The sequence below is a fragment of the Dendrobium catenatum genome, unplaced genomic scaffold, assembly GCF_001605985.2.
Source record: "Dendrobium catenatum unplaced genomic scaffold, ASM160598v2 fragScaff_scaffold_938, whole genome shotgun sequence".
Taxonomy (NCBI): Eukaryota; Viridiplantae; Streptophyta; class Magnoliopsida; order Asparagales; family Orchidaceae; genus Dendrobium; species Dendrobium catenatum.
In genome coordinates, this window is record NW_021319400.1 from 233189 (window position 1) to 247676 (window position 14488).

General features: G+C 38.1%; 2 protein-coding genes across 4 annotated transcripts in view; both read right to left on the reverse strand.

Moving 5' to 3' along the window:
• The window catches only part of LOC110103178 (ABC transporter I family member 10), a 27219-nt gene extending 20972 nt beyond the window's left edge, over window positions 1-6247 (reverse strand). Inside the window, exons 1-2 of the mRNA XM_020831811.2 lie at window positions 6087-6247; window positions 5782-5992 (exon numbers count right to left, since the gene is read on the reverse strand). Of these exons, the coding sequence (XP_020687470.1) occupies window positions 5782-5992; window positions 6087-6142 (267 nt within the window). The 5' untranslated portion in view covers window positions 6143-6247. The remainder of the gene's footprint in view (window positions 1-5781; window positions 5993-6086) is intronic.
• Window positions 6248-11347: 5100 nt separating this feature from the next.
• LOC110103298 (protein ETHYLENE-INSENSITIVE 2) overlaps window positions 11348-14488 on the reverse strand; it is a 52408-nt gene continuing 49267 nt past the window's right edge. For 2 of the 3 annotated variants that reach the window (XM_028697461.1, XM_028697460.1), the window contains exon 7: window positions 11358-11933. In XM_028697461.1, the coding sequence (XP_028553294.1) occupies window positions 11556-11933 (378 nt within the window). In that variant the 3' untranslated portion in view covers window positions 11358-11555. Of the gene's footprint in view, window positions 11934-14488 lie in introns of all 3 variants that reach the window. The other variant, XM_028697462.1, reaches the window with a different exon arrangement.

Here is a 14488-nt window from a genome sequence, read left to right on the forward strand (position 1 = left end):
ACAGGGTTCTTGGCGATAGCCATGGCCGACGTGTTATCACAATAGATGGTTGTTGGTGATAGCTGCGGAAGCTGGAGTTCGGTGGCAAGACGGCGTAACCAAACAACTTCAGAAGCAGCAGCCGAAAGGGAGCGGTACTCGGCTTCGGTCGAAGACTTAGCTACCGTCGGCTGCTTTTTGACTGTCCAAGAGATCAAATTTGGTCCAAGAAAAGTACAAAAACCCGAGACAGACTTCCGATCAGTGGTGTCAGATGCCCAGTCAGCATCCGAATAGGAGCGAAGATCTAAGGAACCCACGGTGATCGGCAAACCAAAGGAGAGAGTTCCTTTAATGTAACGCAGTAGTCTTTTGAGCGCTTTGTAGTCATGTTCAGTTGGAGATTGCATATGCTGGCAGATCCTGTTAGTTGCATAGGCAATATCCGGTCGAGTGACGGATAAATACTGGAGAGACCCAGCAAGCCGGCGGTAAAGAGAAGGATCCTGAAAGGGCTTCGAATCGGGTTCGGTATGCTTCTTAAGCGGCGTTATTGGAGTAGGGGCTGGCTTGCAATCTTTAAAACCTGAATCATTTAATAATTGAGAAGCATAATGTGCTTGAGATAAAAAATAACCATTGTCGGAACGAGTCACCTGAATACCGAGGAAGAGGGAGATTGTGCCAAGCTGTTTGAGAGCAAAGTGCTGTTGGAGTTGTTGAAGAAGTTGCCGGATTGCAGATTCATTATTTCCTGTCACTAAGAAGTCATCGACATAAATCAGTAAGAATATATGAATATTTTTGCGATGAAGAATGAGGAGAGAGGGATCAGAGCGGCTGAACCCGAAACCGAGCTGTTGTAGAAAGCTTGTAAGTTTCTGAAACCACTGACGAGGTGCTTGTTTGAGCCCGTATAGTGATTTGCGGAGCTTGCAGACCGCATGTGGTTGTTCGGGATCGGTAAAGCCGGGCGGTTGACGCATGAAGATGTCGTCGGGAAGGTCTCCATGAAGAAAAGCATTCGCAATGTCCAACTGATACATAGGCCATTGTTGATGAAGAGAGAGAACGAGAAGAAGACGGATTGTAGGCATTTTGGCAACCGGGCTAAAGGTTTCTGTATAGTTGATCCCGAATTGTTGATCATATCCGAGCGCAACAAGACGTGCTTTGTAGCGTTCGATCTGACCGTTAGGAAGACGCTTGATTTTATAGGCCCATTTGCAGCCAAGGACCGGCTTGTTCGGAGGAGGAGAAACGAGAGTCCAGGTTGACTGTTTTTGAAGCGCATTGAATTCTTCTTGCATAGCAGACCGCCACTGGGGAGACTTAAGAGCTTGGAGGTAAGTGTTGGGAGTGGTAGGCGGATTGACCTGAGCGAGAAGATTCATCACAGTCTTCGGTTTACGGATGCCTGCTTTCAAACGAGTTAGCATTTGGTGAACAGGAGTAGCAGTAATGTTTTGCCGAGGAAGGATAGGAGAAACAGACGGCGGAGAGGGAGCGGCTGAAGTTGGAGAAGTGATCGAGTGAAATGAGGTGTCGGGCTGAGGTTGGAACGGAGTGACAGAGGGAGAAGCGGTAATGTTGGTTGGTGTAGAAGTTTGAGGTAAGGTTGACGTGGGAATAAGCAGAAGAGGAGGTGTGGAGGATTGATTAACCGAAGAAGCGGATGTAGCAGAGGTAGGTATAGATTTAAAAGGGAAAGTTAGCTCATGAAAGATTACATGCCGAGAAGTATAAATGCGACCAGTCAAAGTGTTGCGACAAAGATATCCTTTGTGATGGGAGGAATATCCAATAAAAACACAAGGTGAGGAGCGGGGAGCAAATTTATCTTTAGAATAAGGATGTAACCAAGGATAGCACAAGCACCCAAAGGTGCGAAGGTGAGAGTAGGAGGGCGGAATACCGTGGAGGAGCTGAAACGGAATTTGATTAGATATGGATTTGGACGGTAAACGGTTAATTAAGTGATTTGCCGTGGAGAGTGCATACGACCAGAATTCAGGTGGAAGAGCGGATTCGAGAAGGAGAGCCTGGGTAAGATCTAAGAGGTGACGATGTTTTCTTTCAGCGACGCCATTTTGCTCTGGCGTGTGAGGGCACGAAAATTGATGAATAATACCATTGTCTTGCAGGAAGAGACGAAATTCACGACTGGTGTATTCACCACCACCGTCGGAACGAAGAATCTTGGGAATGTGATTAAATTGAGTTTTAGTGTAGTTGCAAAAATTTTTAAATTTACTAAAGACCTCACTTTTGTTGTAAAGAAGATACAGCCACGAGAACCGAGTGTGGTCATCAATAAAGATCACATAATATCGGTGACCGTCCAGAGAAGAATGCGGGGCAGGACCCCAAACGTCCGTATGCACAATTTCAAAGGGAGCTTTAGAAATGGAACGACTTGTATTAAACGTAAGTTTGTGGCTCTTGGCCCGGTTACAAGAATCACAGGAGAAAGAATGAGGTACATTAAGAATTTCAGGGAACAATTTCGACAGAGCAAAGTGAGTATCGCGATTCGGATGAGCTAGACGGGAATGCCAAGTCTTGGCCGCGGGAAGGCTGGCTGTGAGAGCCGCATGGGAGATGCCAGGTGCTGTGCGGATGTGATAAAGCCCATTAAGAAGATGGCCACGAAGCAGCGGATGATGGTCCCGAGAGTCCTTAATCACAAAACCGTTAGCGTCAAAAGAGATTATAACAGAATTATCAGAAGTAAGACGCGAAACAGATAGCAAATTATGGGTGAGAGAAGGCACATGCAGGAGGTTGTTAAGTTTTAACTTACGAGCCGTATCAGGGAGAGGAAGAAGTCCTTGACCTGTGTTGGTAATGGGTAGAGTGCTACCATTTGCCGTCGAAACAGTGTCCGAGCCTTGATACGACGTCGGGTAGTAGAGATGATTCGCATCGGGAGTCAGGTGTGTGGAGGCGCCGGAGTCAAGAATCCAATCTTGACTGACCGGCGGCACAGGATTGGCCAGGAGAGCGCGAGGTTGTCTTGTGTCTGTAGGCGCGTACTTTGGATTATGGCGGTGCCAGCAGTTGAGTGCGACATGGCCAAGCTTACCACAAATCTGACATATAGGCCGAACGGGTTGCTGAGGAGTAGCATAGTTCAGCGGAGGAGCGGGGGACGATGGAGCAGAAAATTGGTTCTTGGGTTTGCTGGGGCGACGATTGTTCCCATTGCGAGGACGGGAGGAGTTAGAAGACGCAGCATAAAGAGCGGTAGGAGCAGTAGTACCGGTGGAATCTTGCAAGGTTTCTTGATGAAGATGAATCTCTTCATTGCACAAAAGTGCATAAAACGTATCAAGATCAATCGGTAACAGGGAATTACGAATGGTAGACTTGAACGAGTTGTAGGTAGGCGGCAAGCCATTGAGAATGTGAAGCATTACATCTTCAGACTCAATCTTCGAGCCGGACGCAGCTATGTTGTCCACGAGTGTTTTGATGTGTGTAAGGTACTGTTGAACGGAGAGGTCCTTCATTTGAGAGCGATAGAGCTCGTTCTTGAGCTGAATGACACGGGACCGGCTGGTAGGTTGGAGTCTTCGTTCAAGAATGTGCCAGGCTTCATGAGCAGTGGTTGCCGTGAGGATGTAAGGTAGAATCGATTGGGAAACCGTGGAAAAGATAGCAGCAAGAAGATTGCTGTCGATGAGTTGCCACTGGGCGTAGTCCGGCGAGGTAGTATCAGTCGGAGCAAGAACCGTGCCAAGAAGATGACCGGCATATCCATTTGCGGTGAACTGTTGAAGCAATTGAACACGCCAAATATGATAGTTGTCGGTCGTGAGATGATGAGGAGCAAGATTTTTGACATTGGACACAAGGAACTTCAGATTAGGAGGAATCAGCGGAGACGGGCTGGTGCTGATCGTCTGAGAGGAGGAGGAGGGGGAGGAGGCCGGAGGTACGGAATCCATGAGATCTTGTTAATCTCTGATGGCTCTTGATACCATGATAGCAAAGCAGAAATGAAAGGAAGACAAGAAACGGAAGACAGAGCAGAGAAAAAGTAATTCTATATTGATAATCCAAACTGTACAGGAGAATGCCTTAAATAGGCAAAAGAAGATAAAAGTGTAAATACAAGTAATAAGCCTTAATACTAAACGGTGTCTGCTAATACCCTCCCGCAAATTAAGCATTCGGGGTGTGAATGCTTAATTTGTTTCGGAGCTCAAGGAACCGAGTGATCGAGAACGGCTTGGTAAAAATGTCGGCAATTTGATCGTTGGAGGAAATATGCTCGAGCGTAATGTTGCCGGATCCAATTTGCTGACGAATAAAATGATAGTCGATCTCGATGTGCTTGGTACGAGCGTGAAAAACAGGGTTCTTGGCGATAGCCATGGCCGACGTGTTATCACAATAGAGGGTTGTTGGTGATAGCTGCGGAAGCTGGAGTTCGGTGGCAAGACGGCGTAACCAGACAACTTCAGAGGCAGCAGCCGAAAGGGAGCGGTACTCGGCTTCTGTCGAAGACTTAGCTACCGTCGGCTGCTTTTTGACTGTCCAAGAGATCAAATTTGGTCCAAGAAAAGTACAAAAGCCCGAGACAGACTTCCGATCAGTGGTGTCAGATGCCCAGTCAGCATCCGAATAGGAGCGAAGATCTAAGGAACCCACGGTGATCGGCAAACCAAAGGAGAGAGTTCCTTTGATGTAACGCAGAAGTCTTTTGAGCGCCTTGAAATTTTATGATGTTATCTCAAGTTGTCTAACTTTTATTTATATTTTCAATGTTTTGAATTTTATAATCATGTAAGTTTAATGATATTTAAAATTTATATAACTTATTGAGCCTTATAGCTCACCAGTGCTCTTTTTACTGACTGTTGTTACAGGAATAAGGAAAAGAAAGGATCATTGCAGATTAGTTTACAAGTTATGTTATCTTTTATGCTAATATTTAATTCTATTTGTATGTTTACATTTGAGGTATCTAGACACTTCAGTAATGTATTATTTTGGGATTATTTAGTGGCTCTGTAATTGTGTTTGATGTTATTTGGAATTATTATATGCTTCTGTAGTACATGAAATGTTATTGGATGTTTTAGATCAATTTTCAAAGAAATGAAAAGTATTAGATGATAGATGAAAAAAAAAAGAAAAAAAAATGTTATGTTATTTGAGTGACACTCTATAATACAGTTAATGGTATTATGGGGTGTTACATTACCTGTAACAAATCTCCAAGATAATAGTAATCACTAAGCACTTCTCCAATGTAATCACTCAACCTTAAAATCCTTAATAATATACCAATAACTTCAGTCCATTGAATGATTTAAACATTTCATAACACAAAAAGAATTAAACAAGAAACAAAGTAAATCATGTGTATGGATATTTATTTTATGAAGGTTTACGCTTGCATATGTTCAAACCACCTAAATCTATTTTTAACTAACTAATTTTCAATAGATATTACTCCAACTATTTCTATAAAATAATTATTCCTTGACTTATATTTTCAAAATTTAAATTCATAATAAAATCCTTGTTTATCCAAGCCTCAACAATCAACTATTTTTTACCACCCATTACTCAAATTCTTACAACATCATTGGCAATTTGATAAAATTTACCTTTAATAATTCTCCAATATAATAATATTCCGAATAGTTATTTTTTTTAACCTTCCAGCCTTAGAACGACTTTAAAATACAACAATAACTACAGTCCATTGGAAGACTCAAACTTGTCACGGCACAATAGAAATTAAACCAGGAATGAGGTAAACAAAGCGCAGGGAGGTGCGAAAAAGACCTTTAGAAGGGTGGATTTGCCACATCCATTAAGGCCGAGAAGCATCCAGAGCTGCCCCGCGGGAACACGAAGTGAACAGTCCTTCAGAATAGGCAACGCCGCGCTGTGCTTCGACGCCACAGAGAAGCTCAGACGACGCCCCTCGATAGATATGGCTTGGGCCGTAGTATCGAGGAGCCTGTCGCCTCCAACCCCGAGTCGACATCGCCAGCTGCAAAAGAAAGAGCTCGTTGGCGATCAAGTTAGTGTGTGTGTGTGTGTGTGTGTGAGAGTGAGAGAGAGAGGAGCGCTGCTACTGTACTAACCTTGATGCTGCAAGCGCCCCGGCGGCTGCTGGGGAGGAGAACAGCGCCGCCGGCATCGCCAAATCGAGGAGAAATTAGCTGCGAAAGTTTGGGCGAAGAATTGGGGGCCATTTCCTCCAATCGGAATTAAATTCGACGTAGGCGTGCAAGTCAGCCGAGCAGGCTCGTGAGACAGCTCGAGCTCTATCGGAGCTCGTGAGCTCGAGCTCTTCTAATAAACTAGTTCCAGTCTGATGAGGCTCCGCTTGCCAGCTGGCTCTTAATATAACAGCTGATAGGAATTTTTTTTACAAACAAAACTGATAGAGATTTTTTCTGTAAAAAAATTAGCTATGTTTTTCTTTTGTAAAAAAAAAAAAATTTTTAAAAACAAAACTGATAGAGATTTTTTTTGGAAAAAAATTAGCGATGTTTTTTTTTTGTAAAAAAAAAAAAAAAAACTGATACGAAAGATAAATAAATAAATCAATTTCTTCTTTTCATTTATTCTTCTCCGACAGCAGGCCTTCTGGACCTCACGTACTACTTGCGAGCTTATTTTTTATACAACGAGTCGAGATCGAGCTTGGCTTTTAAGCTCGAGTTAAAGCTCGTGATTCGTCCAGCGAGTCAAATTTGAGTTAGTCATGACTCGAACTCGACTCGACTCGTTTACTCCTAATTCCATGCAGTCTCATCCATTTATATATTTAATTCATAAAATTTGCCGTTTTCAAAATATAGTACTTACTTTTTATTAACGAACTAAATTATATATTAGGAAGAAAGGGCAATGAGATCTTTTGGTCTTGAAACTATAATGATTGGATGAGAAAACCATGATATAAGGATGGACCAAATGATAATAGAGAATGTGAGAATGATGATATATATTTAATGTTTTGGGTCTTATGTGTGTAAATAATAAAATTTATGTGCTAAATGTGTAAAAAAAGTAAGTTTTAGGTGTTATGTATGTAAATCCTCTAAAAAATTAACAAAAATTGGCATTATGTAATTGACCTAATTTAATATATAAATAAAACCATGTATCATTATGTAATTTACCTAAATAAAAAATTTATGAAAATCAGCTTTAAGACCACAGACTTATTTGTAGCTGAAACTGAAAATACTATTTTTGATAGCAAATGGTGAAAAATATAAATCATTAAAGTTGTATGACTGCTAAAAATTAGGTTAAAATAATATCATATTTAATTTTCAGATTTGCAAGGCCTTTACCAAAACAATCGAGTAAAGCTTTGTCGGTGTGACAACCGGTTCTCCCGGCCGGTTCAACTGAACCGGCCGGCCCACCCTTTTTATACCGCGAACAGAAGGGTCGCGGAACAGAATAGTTCGCGCGAAACAGAGAGGGGCGGGCGACGGAGCGTTCGTGCGGGGGAGCAAAGTGAGTTTCATTTTTCTAATTTTAGCACACGATTGTTTTCAATGACAGGAAATAATGATTCCTTTTCATTCTTATCGTTATTAGAGTATTATTTTTGGAGAGATTTGAAGAACAAGAGAAACGGACGATAAGGATTAAGGGAAATGTTTGTTGATTTTCTTTCAGATTTCTCGTATAAATTTCCTCCCTTTACTTCATCCAAAGTGAATGATATGTTTCTTGAAAGATAAGGAATGGATTGAAGCGAAGAAAAAGGAAATTTCGAGAATGAAGGATTTTGAGAGTTTGAGAAGTCTCCATTCAAAATTGTAAGTGAATTCCTTCCAATTTCAGTTTTAATGATATTTAGAATTTAAATCAAAATATTATTTTGCTAGAAGTTATTGTTTGAAATTAGGGTTTTAGAAAGTGAAAGATCAAGTCATAAGTGTTGATCCCGCGAAGATTCAACAAGAAGAGAAATTGATTCAAGAGTAGATCAAGCATCGAAGACCTGAAAAGTTTAAAGTGGGTAAATTATATTATTTATGTTTTATTGATGATTTCAATTTTCTAAATAATTGATTAAAAAAATCTTATATTATTAAATGTTGAAGGCAAACCTTTATGATTTTATAGTCTTAAGAAAGAATCTATATGTTATAAAGGTTTAAAAGCTTATGGAAAAAGAAAAGAAATATTTATGAAAATGCATGTTAATTATATTATATGAAATGGAAATAATAATTATGAAAATGAGAAAAAAAAAAGAAAAAGAGAATAAAGGAAAAGGGTATTGAAAATGACAGGAGTCACCCCCTTATAGTACTGGCTGGGGACGTCGTACTCGTGCACGAAAAAGAAAAATGAAATTTCTATGGAAATGAGAAAAGGAAATCATATGGAAAAGGTAGTACCTTTGGGTACTTTGAGACGGTGCTCCTGAGAAAATCATTTGGGAAAAGGAAATACAAATGAAATATTAAAGATAACAATTACTTCAAATTGATATAAATGAAAAATATCAAGAGAAGTATAAGTTAAGGAAATCAAAGAAGTACGATTAAGAAAGGATAGAAAATATCTTAATTAATTAATTTTAATGATTAATTTATAAAAATTTCCCACTGAGTTTACTTAGTAAACTCAAACCACGAGTTTAAATGTTTTAGGTAATTCCTAAGAAAAGAAATGACAGAAAGAGAATAACATGCTTACAGAAGACGAGGAGCAAATGACAACAGGTAAAATATATTTTGTGTTTTTAGTGGCTCTTTATCATGAATAATGTAGTATTATGTTTAATGAATTTTATCGTCCGACTTTTCGTACCCGCCTCTTTAGATCGAGCATCCGGGCCAAGTTGTGACAGTCGGGGTGGACATCAAAATAAATTGTTTAAAAGTTAATATTGTTAGATCCAAAATCCAAATGTATTCGTTGATGACACTTGATATTACTAACAAGCAATTTTATAAGATAAAAATTTGAGAACTTAGAGTGAGTATGAAAACTAAAAAAGAGGATTCAAAGAATCTAGAAAAAAAATAAGAAACCTAAAAAAAATTCTAAAATTCTAATAGATCAATAATACTTCAAAAAATATAAAAATATTCATATTTATCATTTTTTATAGGGACCTAACTACAACAAAAATACATGAAAATGTAAGAAGTACTTCATTAGTTAGAGCCAATCATTGGGCAAATTATTATGTCTGGTGTCCGGATTCATCCGAACACTAATCCAGATGCGCCACATCACCAAAATATACCGGGCTCCGGTGTATTTGGGTGACGTGGCGCATATGAATTGGATGTCCGGACGTCAGGTGACCGGGCGTAATAATTCGCCCAATCATGAACCGTATATGACACGTCGTCGGTTGATAAGCGCCGATGTGGCCCTCATCCTTAAATCAAAATCATCTCAGAGGCGAGTTGCATTGCAATAAGTTCTTATCCCATCTTGTTAAAAATTGAGATAGGTGACATATCATTTTAACTATATAATACATGATGAAAATTTACTTAAGAAATAAACTTTTTTTTTGTCTATTTGCTTTGATATGTAAGTTGATAGAAGTTTTTTTAGATATTAATTAGGTTTTTGTTTGGGACAATTTTATTACTATTTTTATGAAGTAATTTTTTAGTACTTTTTTTTTAATTTAAAAAATTTTTGTACTAAAAAATAACTTTAAAAAACAATAATAAAATCGTACCAAATTAAGCCGCAGTCTGATCAATAGGCACATATCTATAAAAAAATCATTGAATTATATATTTATATATAATGAATGGATAAATGATTGATGAAACATATTTAGAGAGGTATGATTATATATATTATTATTGCATATGAATGCTTTTGAATTTAAAGGTGTTAAATATAACTTATCATATAAATAATAACTAATGTCAAAATGTTAGAAACCATTTTTTTATAATTTGGAGCTATAATTTATGCAATGCAATATCACTTTAACTTGATGATACGTTATGACACCTATCACATTACATAATCACTCATACCTATTGCTATCCATATTATACGATCCAATGATTTGAAATTTATGATTTAATAAACATCAATTGCTTATTGAATTTGAATATTCAATAAGTTATAGTACTCAAACTTTTCTCTTTTGAATACAATATAAATTATCACATCTATGTTATCAAAGTGTATCAATTTATGTGCTCGGAATTTATAATTCTCCGCTTCATTCACGAGGGGTCAACACTCATAGCTCATGACCTCATCTTTATATTCTGTGTAGTCACCGGATGCTGTCTGGAGACGAATCAGGACGTGTCACTTCACTTTTTTTGCTATATACCACTGTGTACCAGGTGACGTGATGTATTCTGATACGCCTCCGAATGATCCGATGATCGCACAGAATAATTCCCCCGCCATCTACAAGATGGCGTCGCGTCCCCCTCATATTTCAATATATTTTAGATACATGATAACAAACACAAATAATTCAATGCATTTTTATTGCATCAAGGTACATATTAAAGAACAAATTTAGTGAATTGAAAATGCAACAATGCAAAAAAATAAAATTCCTACCACAGCAACATTAACAAATAGCATTGATTTCCAAAGAATTCTTGGAAATTTTCCACAGTTCGTACCTAGCAGGTCAGGACATCTGCTAATACCTCCATGATGCACAAATAAATTCGACTAAACATTCTAAGTAGGTTAGCAAACCAGCATGTCAAGCTAGCCCGATGCTTGAGTCATCGGCTACAAGAATACAATTTTTTTTTTTAAGTTGGGAACGGGGTATTCACTCGTTGCCACCCTCGAAAAGGCGTTTGGCGGCATAACTAATCATCGTCTGACCTAGAAGAGGCACCCACCCCAGAAACATCCGGGCCCGCACTTGATTGAGCCCCACTTAAGAGGCGCTGCCGCTTGAGGGGAATCAAGCACATGTTGGAAGGTTCCCAACCGTACTCGCCCACCAACCAAGCTAAACATCAGTGGGTAGAATACATTTAATAACAAAGATCCTGCAAAGTATGGCACTATAATAAAATAGCAAAACATGCACACTGTAACCGTTAGGGAGCATAAACCGAGGGAGATCAATCAAATGGACAAGCCCTTGGGTGTTTCTACATCAACATTGTAACTACCTAATCAACAACTAAAGCAAACCTCCCGTGTGCCTTAATAAAAGCCCCTCTCACGCAAAAGCTCTTCACATTAGACATGACTTCTCTTCAATCGGAAGTTTTTTAGATCCAGTTTTATGAACAAAGAGTCCATTGAACCTTTAGAATTGTCGTGGGAGTCCTCCATCTTTGAAAACTTGACGCATAGCCCAGAAAGATAATTTAACAACTAAAGCTATTTCAAGCTTAAAACAAAACAAAGAATGAGGAAGATAAATAAAAGGTACTTCCTATCTGCTTTACCCATTTCTGCAACAACTACGAATATAATTCTTATACAGCATACAAGAAAGTCAGAGCTGGAAAAAGACAGATCATTGATCCTTGAACGCCAGGAACGTTTTTCAAAGGTAAAAAAGAAAAAAAATCATGACAAATTAACTAGGAGCAGGCTGCAACTAGCTATAAACCTGAGGGAGAGGAAAAAGGAATTTTTCGCAGAGATGTACCTTCCTGGGGTCCTTGTTGCTTGCTAGATAGGCGGCGTTTGTAGCGCTTGAGCACAGATGCTAAGTTCTCCTTTCCTTTTGGAAAGGCAACGTCGCCAGCAGCTGTGCCTGTACGACCTTTGCGATTGGATACGGCAGATTCTACCTCCTTGATGAGGTCAAGGACCATAGATGCACTAGTTAATGATTTTTGGCTGTCTTTTTCCCTGGCAAATGGAACGCCGTTCGTTGAGGAAGAACTGAAGTTTGTAAGGGATTTTATAGATATATCAAGACAAGTACAGCTCCGGAGAGAGAATCGTCGTTTGGAAAATGCAGGCTCAATTATTCCCTGTGCAGCATATGGACAAATTTACTCGTCTGGTTTGCTGGAGAAATACAAAATCAACTTAAAGAACCACAGAAACCGGCCAAACATCTTATTAGTTGCGCATATATGGGCAAGTGCATGCCTGGGTGCACACCCTACTTAAGGTTTGTTTTTGGTTCCGCTTATTTCAAATTAACTTTTTGAGAGAAAAAAGTTATGATTTACATAAAAATATATGCTTAAAAATCATCATTTTGCATGTACACCTTTCCTAGAACATTATGAGCATACTATCGGCTTATGGAGCAACTTGTATTTCTGTATGATGAGTATGATTAGTTTATATAACATTGGAAAGCACAATATCAACATAATTGTATCAAGCAAATCCTTGTCTACTCTCTTTTCCTTGTGCGGGAATTTTGTGAGCTTGTTTATTTGGTTCTCATGCTAAATATAGAGAAAAACCAGTCATAAAAGGTAACCAGAATGAACACTGGAGCATATGCATACAAAATTGCAGTGCACAAACATGAATGCTTCCCACTGTAATCATTAGTTGTTAAAGAATGAATGTTTTACTATGATTTGGCCCAATAGATAATGCCAACTAATATTGTTCGCTCAAGAAAAATGGTGCGTAGGCATAAATCCCGCTTTGCAGCCATAAGATTTCATCTTTCTTAAGGCAGATTGTAGTTAACCAAATTTCTTCTGAGTGTGATATCAGGGTTTATTTAGATCTGGGTCCTTACTTATTATGAGTGCAAGCCCTCATAGTTAATTATCTCTCCTATCGCGTAGAAGAGAACTCTCGATTAAGGATAAACAATTTTAGGTGTTTTAGTCTCAGTTTGTGGGGAAATGGAGATAAATCTGATTAAGATCTCATTGTTCCGTTGTCCCAGGTATACCGTAAGTTTTAGTTTACCAACACTAGAGATCATTGATCATAGTGTCCAAGGAATCTGATTAGCTGTCATGGGTTGACTCTTCTCAAAGATCCCGGGTAAAATGAAGTGGATAGATGTAGATTTGGTTTAGATTGGGGCTTACAGCTCCGCTTGGGAGTTGCCCGTAGATTTAGGTAGGTCTTATATCTTCACTTGGAAGTAACATGATTGTTTGAGAAGTGGGTCTTATTGCTTTCATTGAAAGTAGCCCGTAGGTTTATTCAAGAAATGGATCTTACAACTTTCATTAAAAGTAGCCTGGGGGTTTAAGAGGTTAGGTCTTATTGCTTTCATTGAAAGTAGCCCGATTGTACTAAAGAATGGGTCTTACTGCTTCTATTAGAGGTAGCCCGGGGTTTCAATTTTGGACAGGACTTGCGGCTCTGTTTATGAGTTGCCTGGTTATTTGGTTGAAGATTGAGGATGACTAATGTTTGTATTTCTTCTATTCTTTATTTGTGGCCAGTTTGGCTTTGTGATTTGTTTGTTTGGTATTGTAACCATTGATATTTTCTACAATATAGCAAGAATTTCAAGTATAAGTTTGCCAAATAGCAGGTTTACAACTTCCCTTGAAAGATGTCAGGCTATTTTGGTAGGTCTTATGGCTTATGCATTTAGAAGTAGCATGAAGGTGGGATTTAGGGTTAGGTTAATTTTACCTAGAGATTTCCCCTAACAAATAAACTAAAGTCGAACTTACGACATCTATTAGAAGTTGTCGGGTGAACTTAGGTTAGCGAGGCATTAGTAGTAGATATGTAGTTTTACACACTTCACTGCCTCGTCACCAGCACTAGTGTCTTGTTTACAGCAGTAACGTCTTTTATGTTAACACTTGATTAGTGATATACACTGTAGTTTTGCCTTTAGCAGTAGCATTTGACTCGCAGTACTAGCCCTTCTTATTAGTTTTGTTTCAGTGCTAGCTTTGCCTACAATATTAGTTTTGTCTCTTTTCCAACACTAGCTTCTCTTTTTCCAGTACCAATTTGGTTTACCACCCAACACTGACTTGTGTTTACTTATTTGCAGGTGTTCGTGACTAGCAGTTGTATGAGCTGAAGTTTGCAGCTGCATGATTTGTCAGAAGCTTTGAATAGTTTTGCTTAGGTTTACTAGAAGTTTTGGAGCTTTGTTAGTTTTATTTTTTAGTGTTTTAGTTTTAGGAGCTTGGGTTTTAGTTGGTCTACATTGTACTTAGATTTATATAGTGCAAACACTTATTTTCTGCGCTTTTATTCTTTAATTAAAAATACACAACTTCACCAAAGTGGCTCTCCCCTCATAGTTCATATTGCATTTTTAAATCATTTTAATTATAATTAGTTTAAGGTTTAAATTTTAATTTCAAATTAACTGCTCAACTTGTTAATTAAGATTTTAAATTTTAAATATATTTTAAAATTACTCAATTAATTAAATTAAAATTTTAATTTTATTAATTTTGTTTTGTTTTGAAATTAATTGAATTTTAAATTTATTGCTTAATTAATTAAATTTAATTAAAGATTTAAATTTATTAATTGGTTTATTATTTAAATATTAATTAAAATATTTAGTATAAAATTAATTAGTTTAATTAATTATTTTTAATTTTAATTTAATTAGTAAATGAAATTA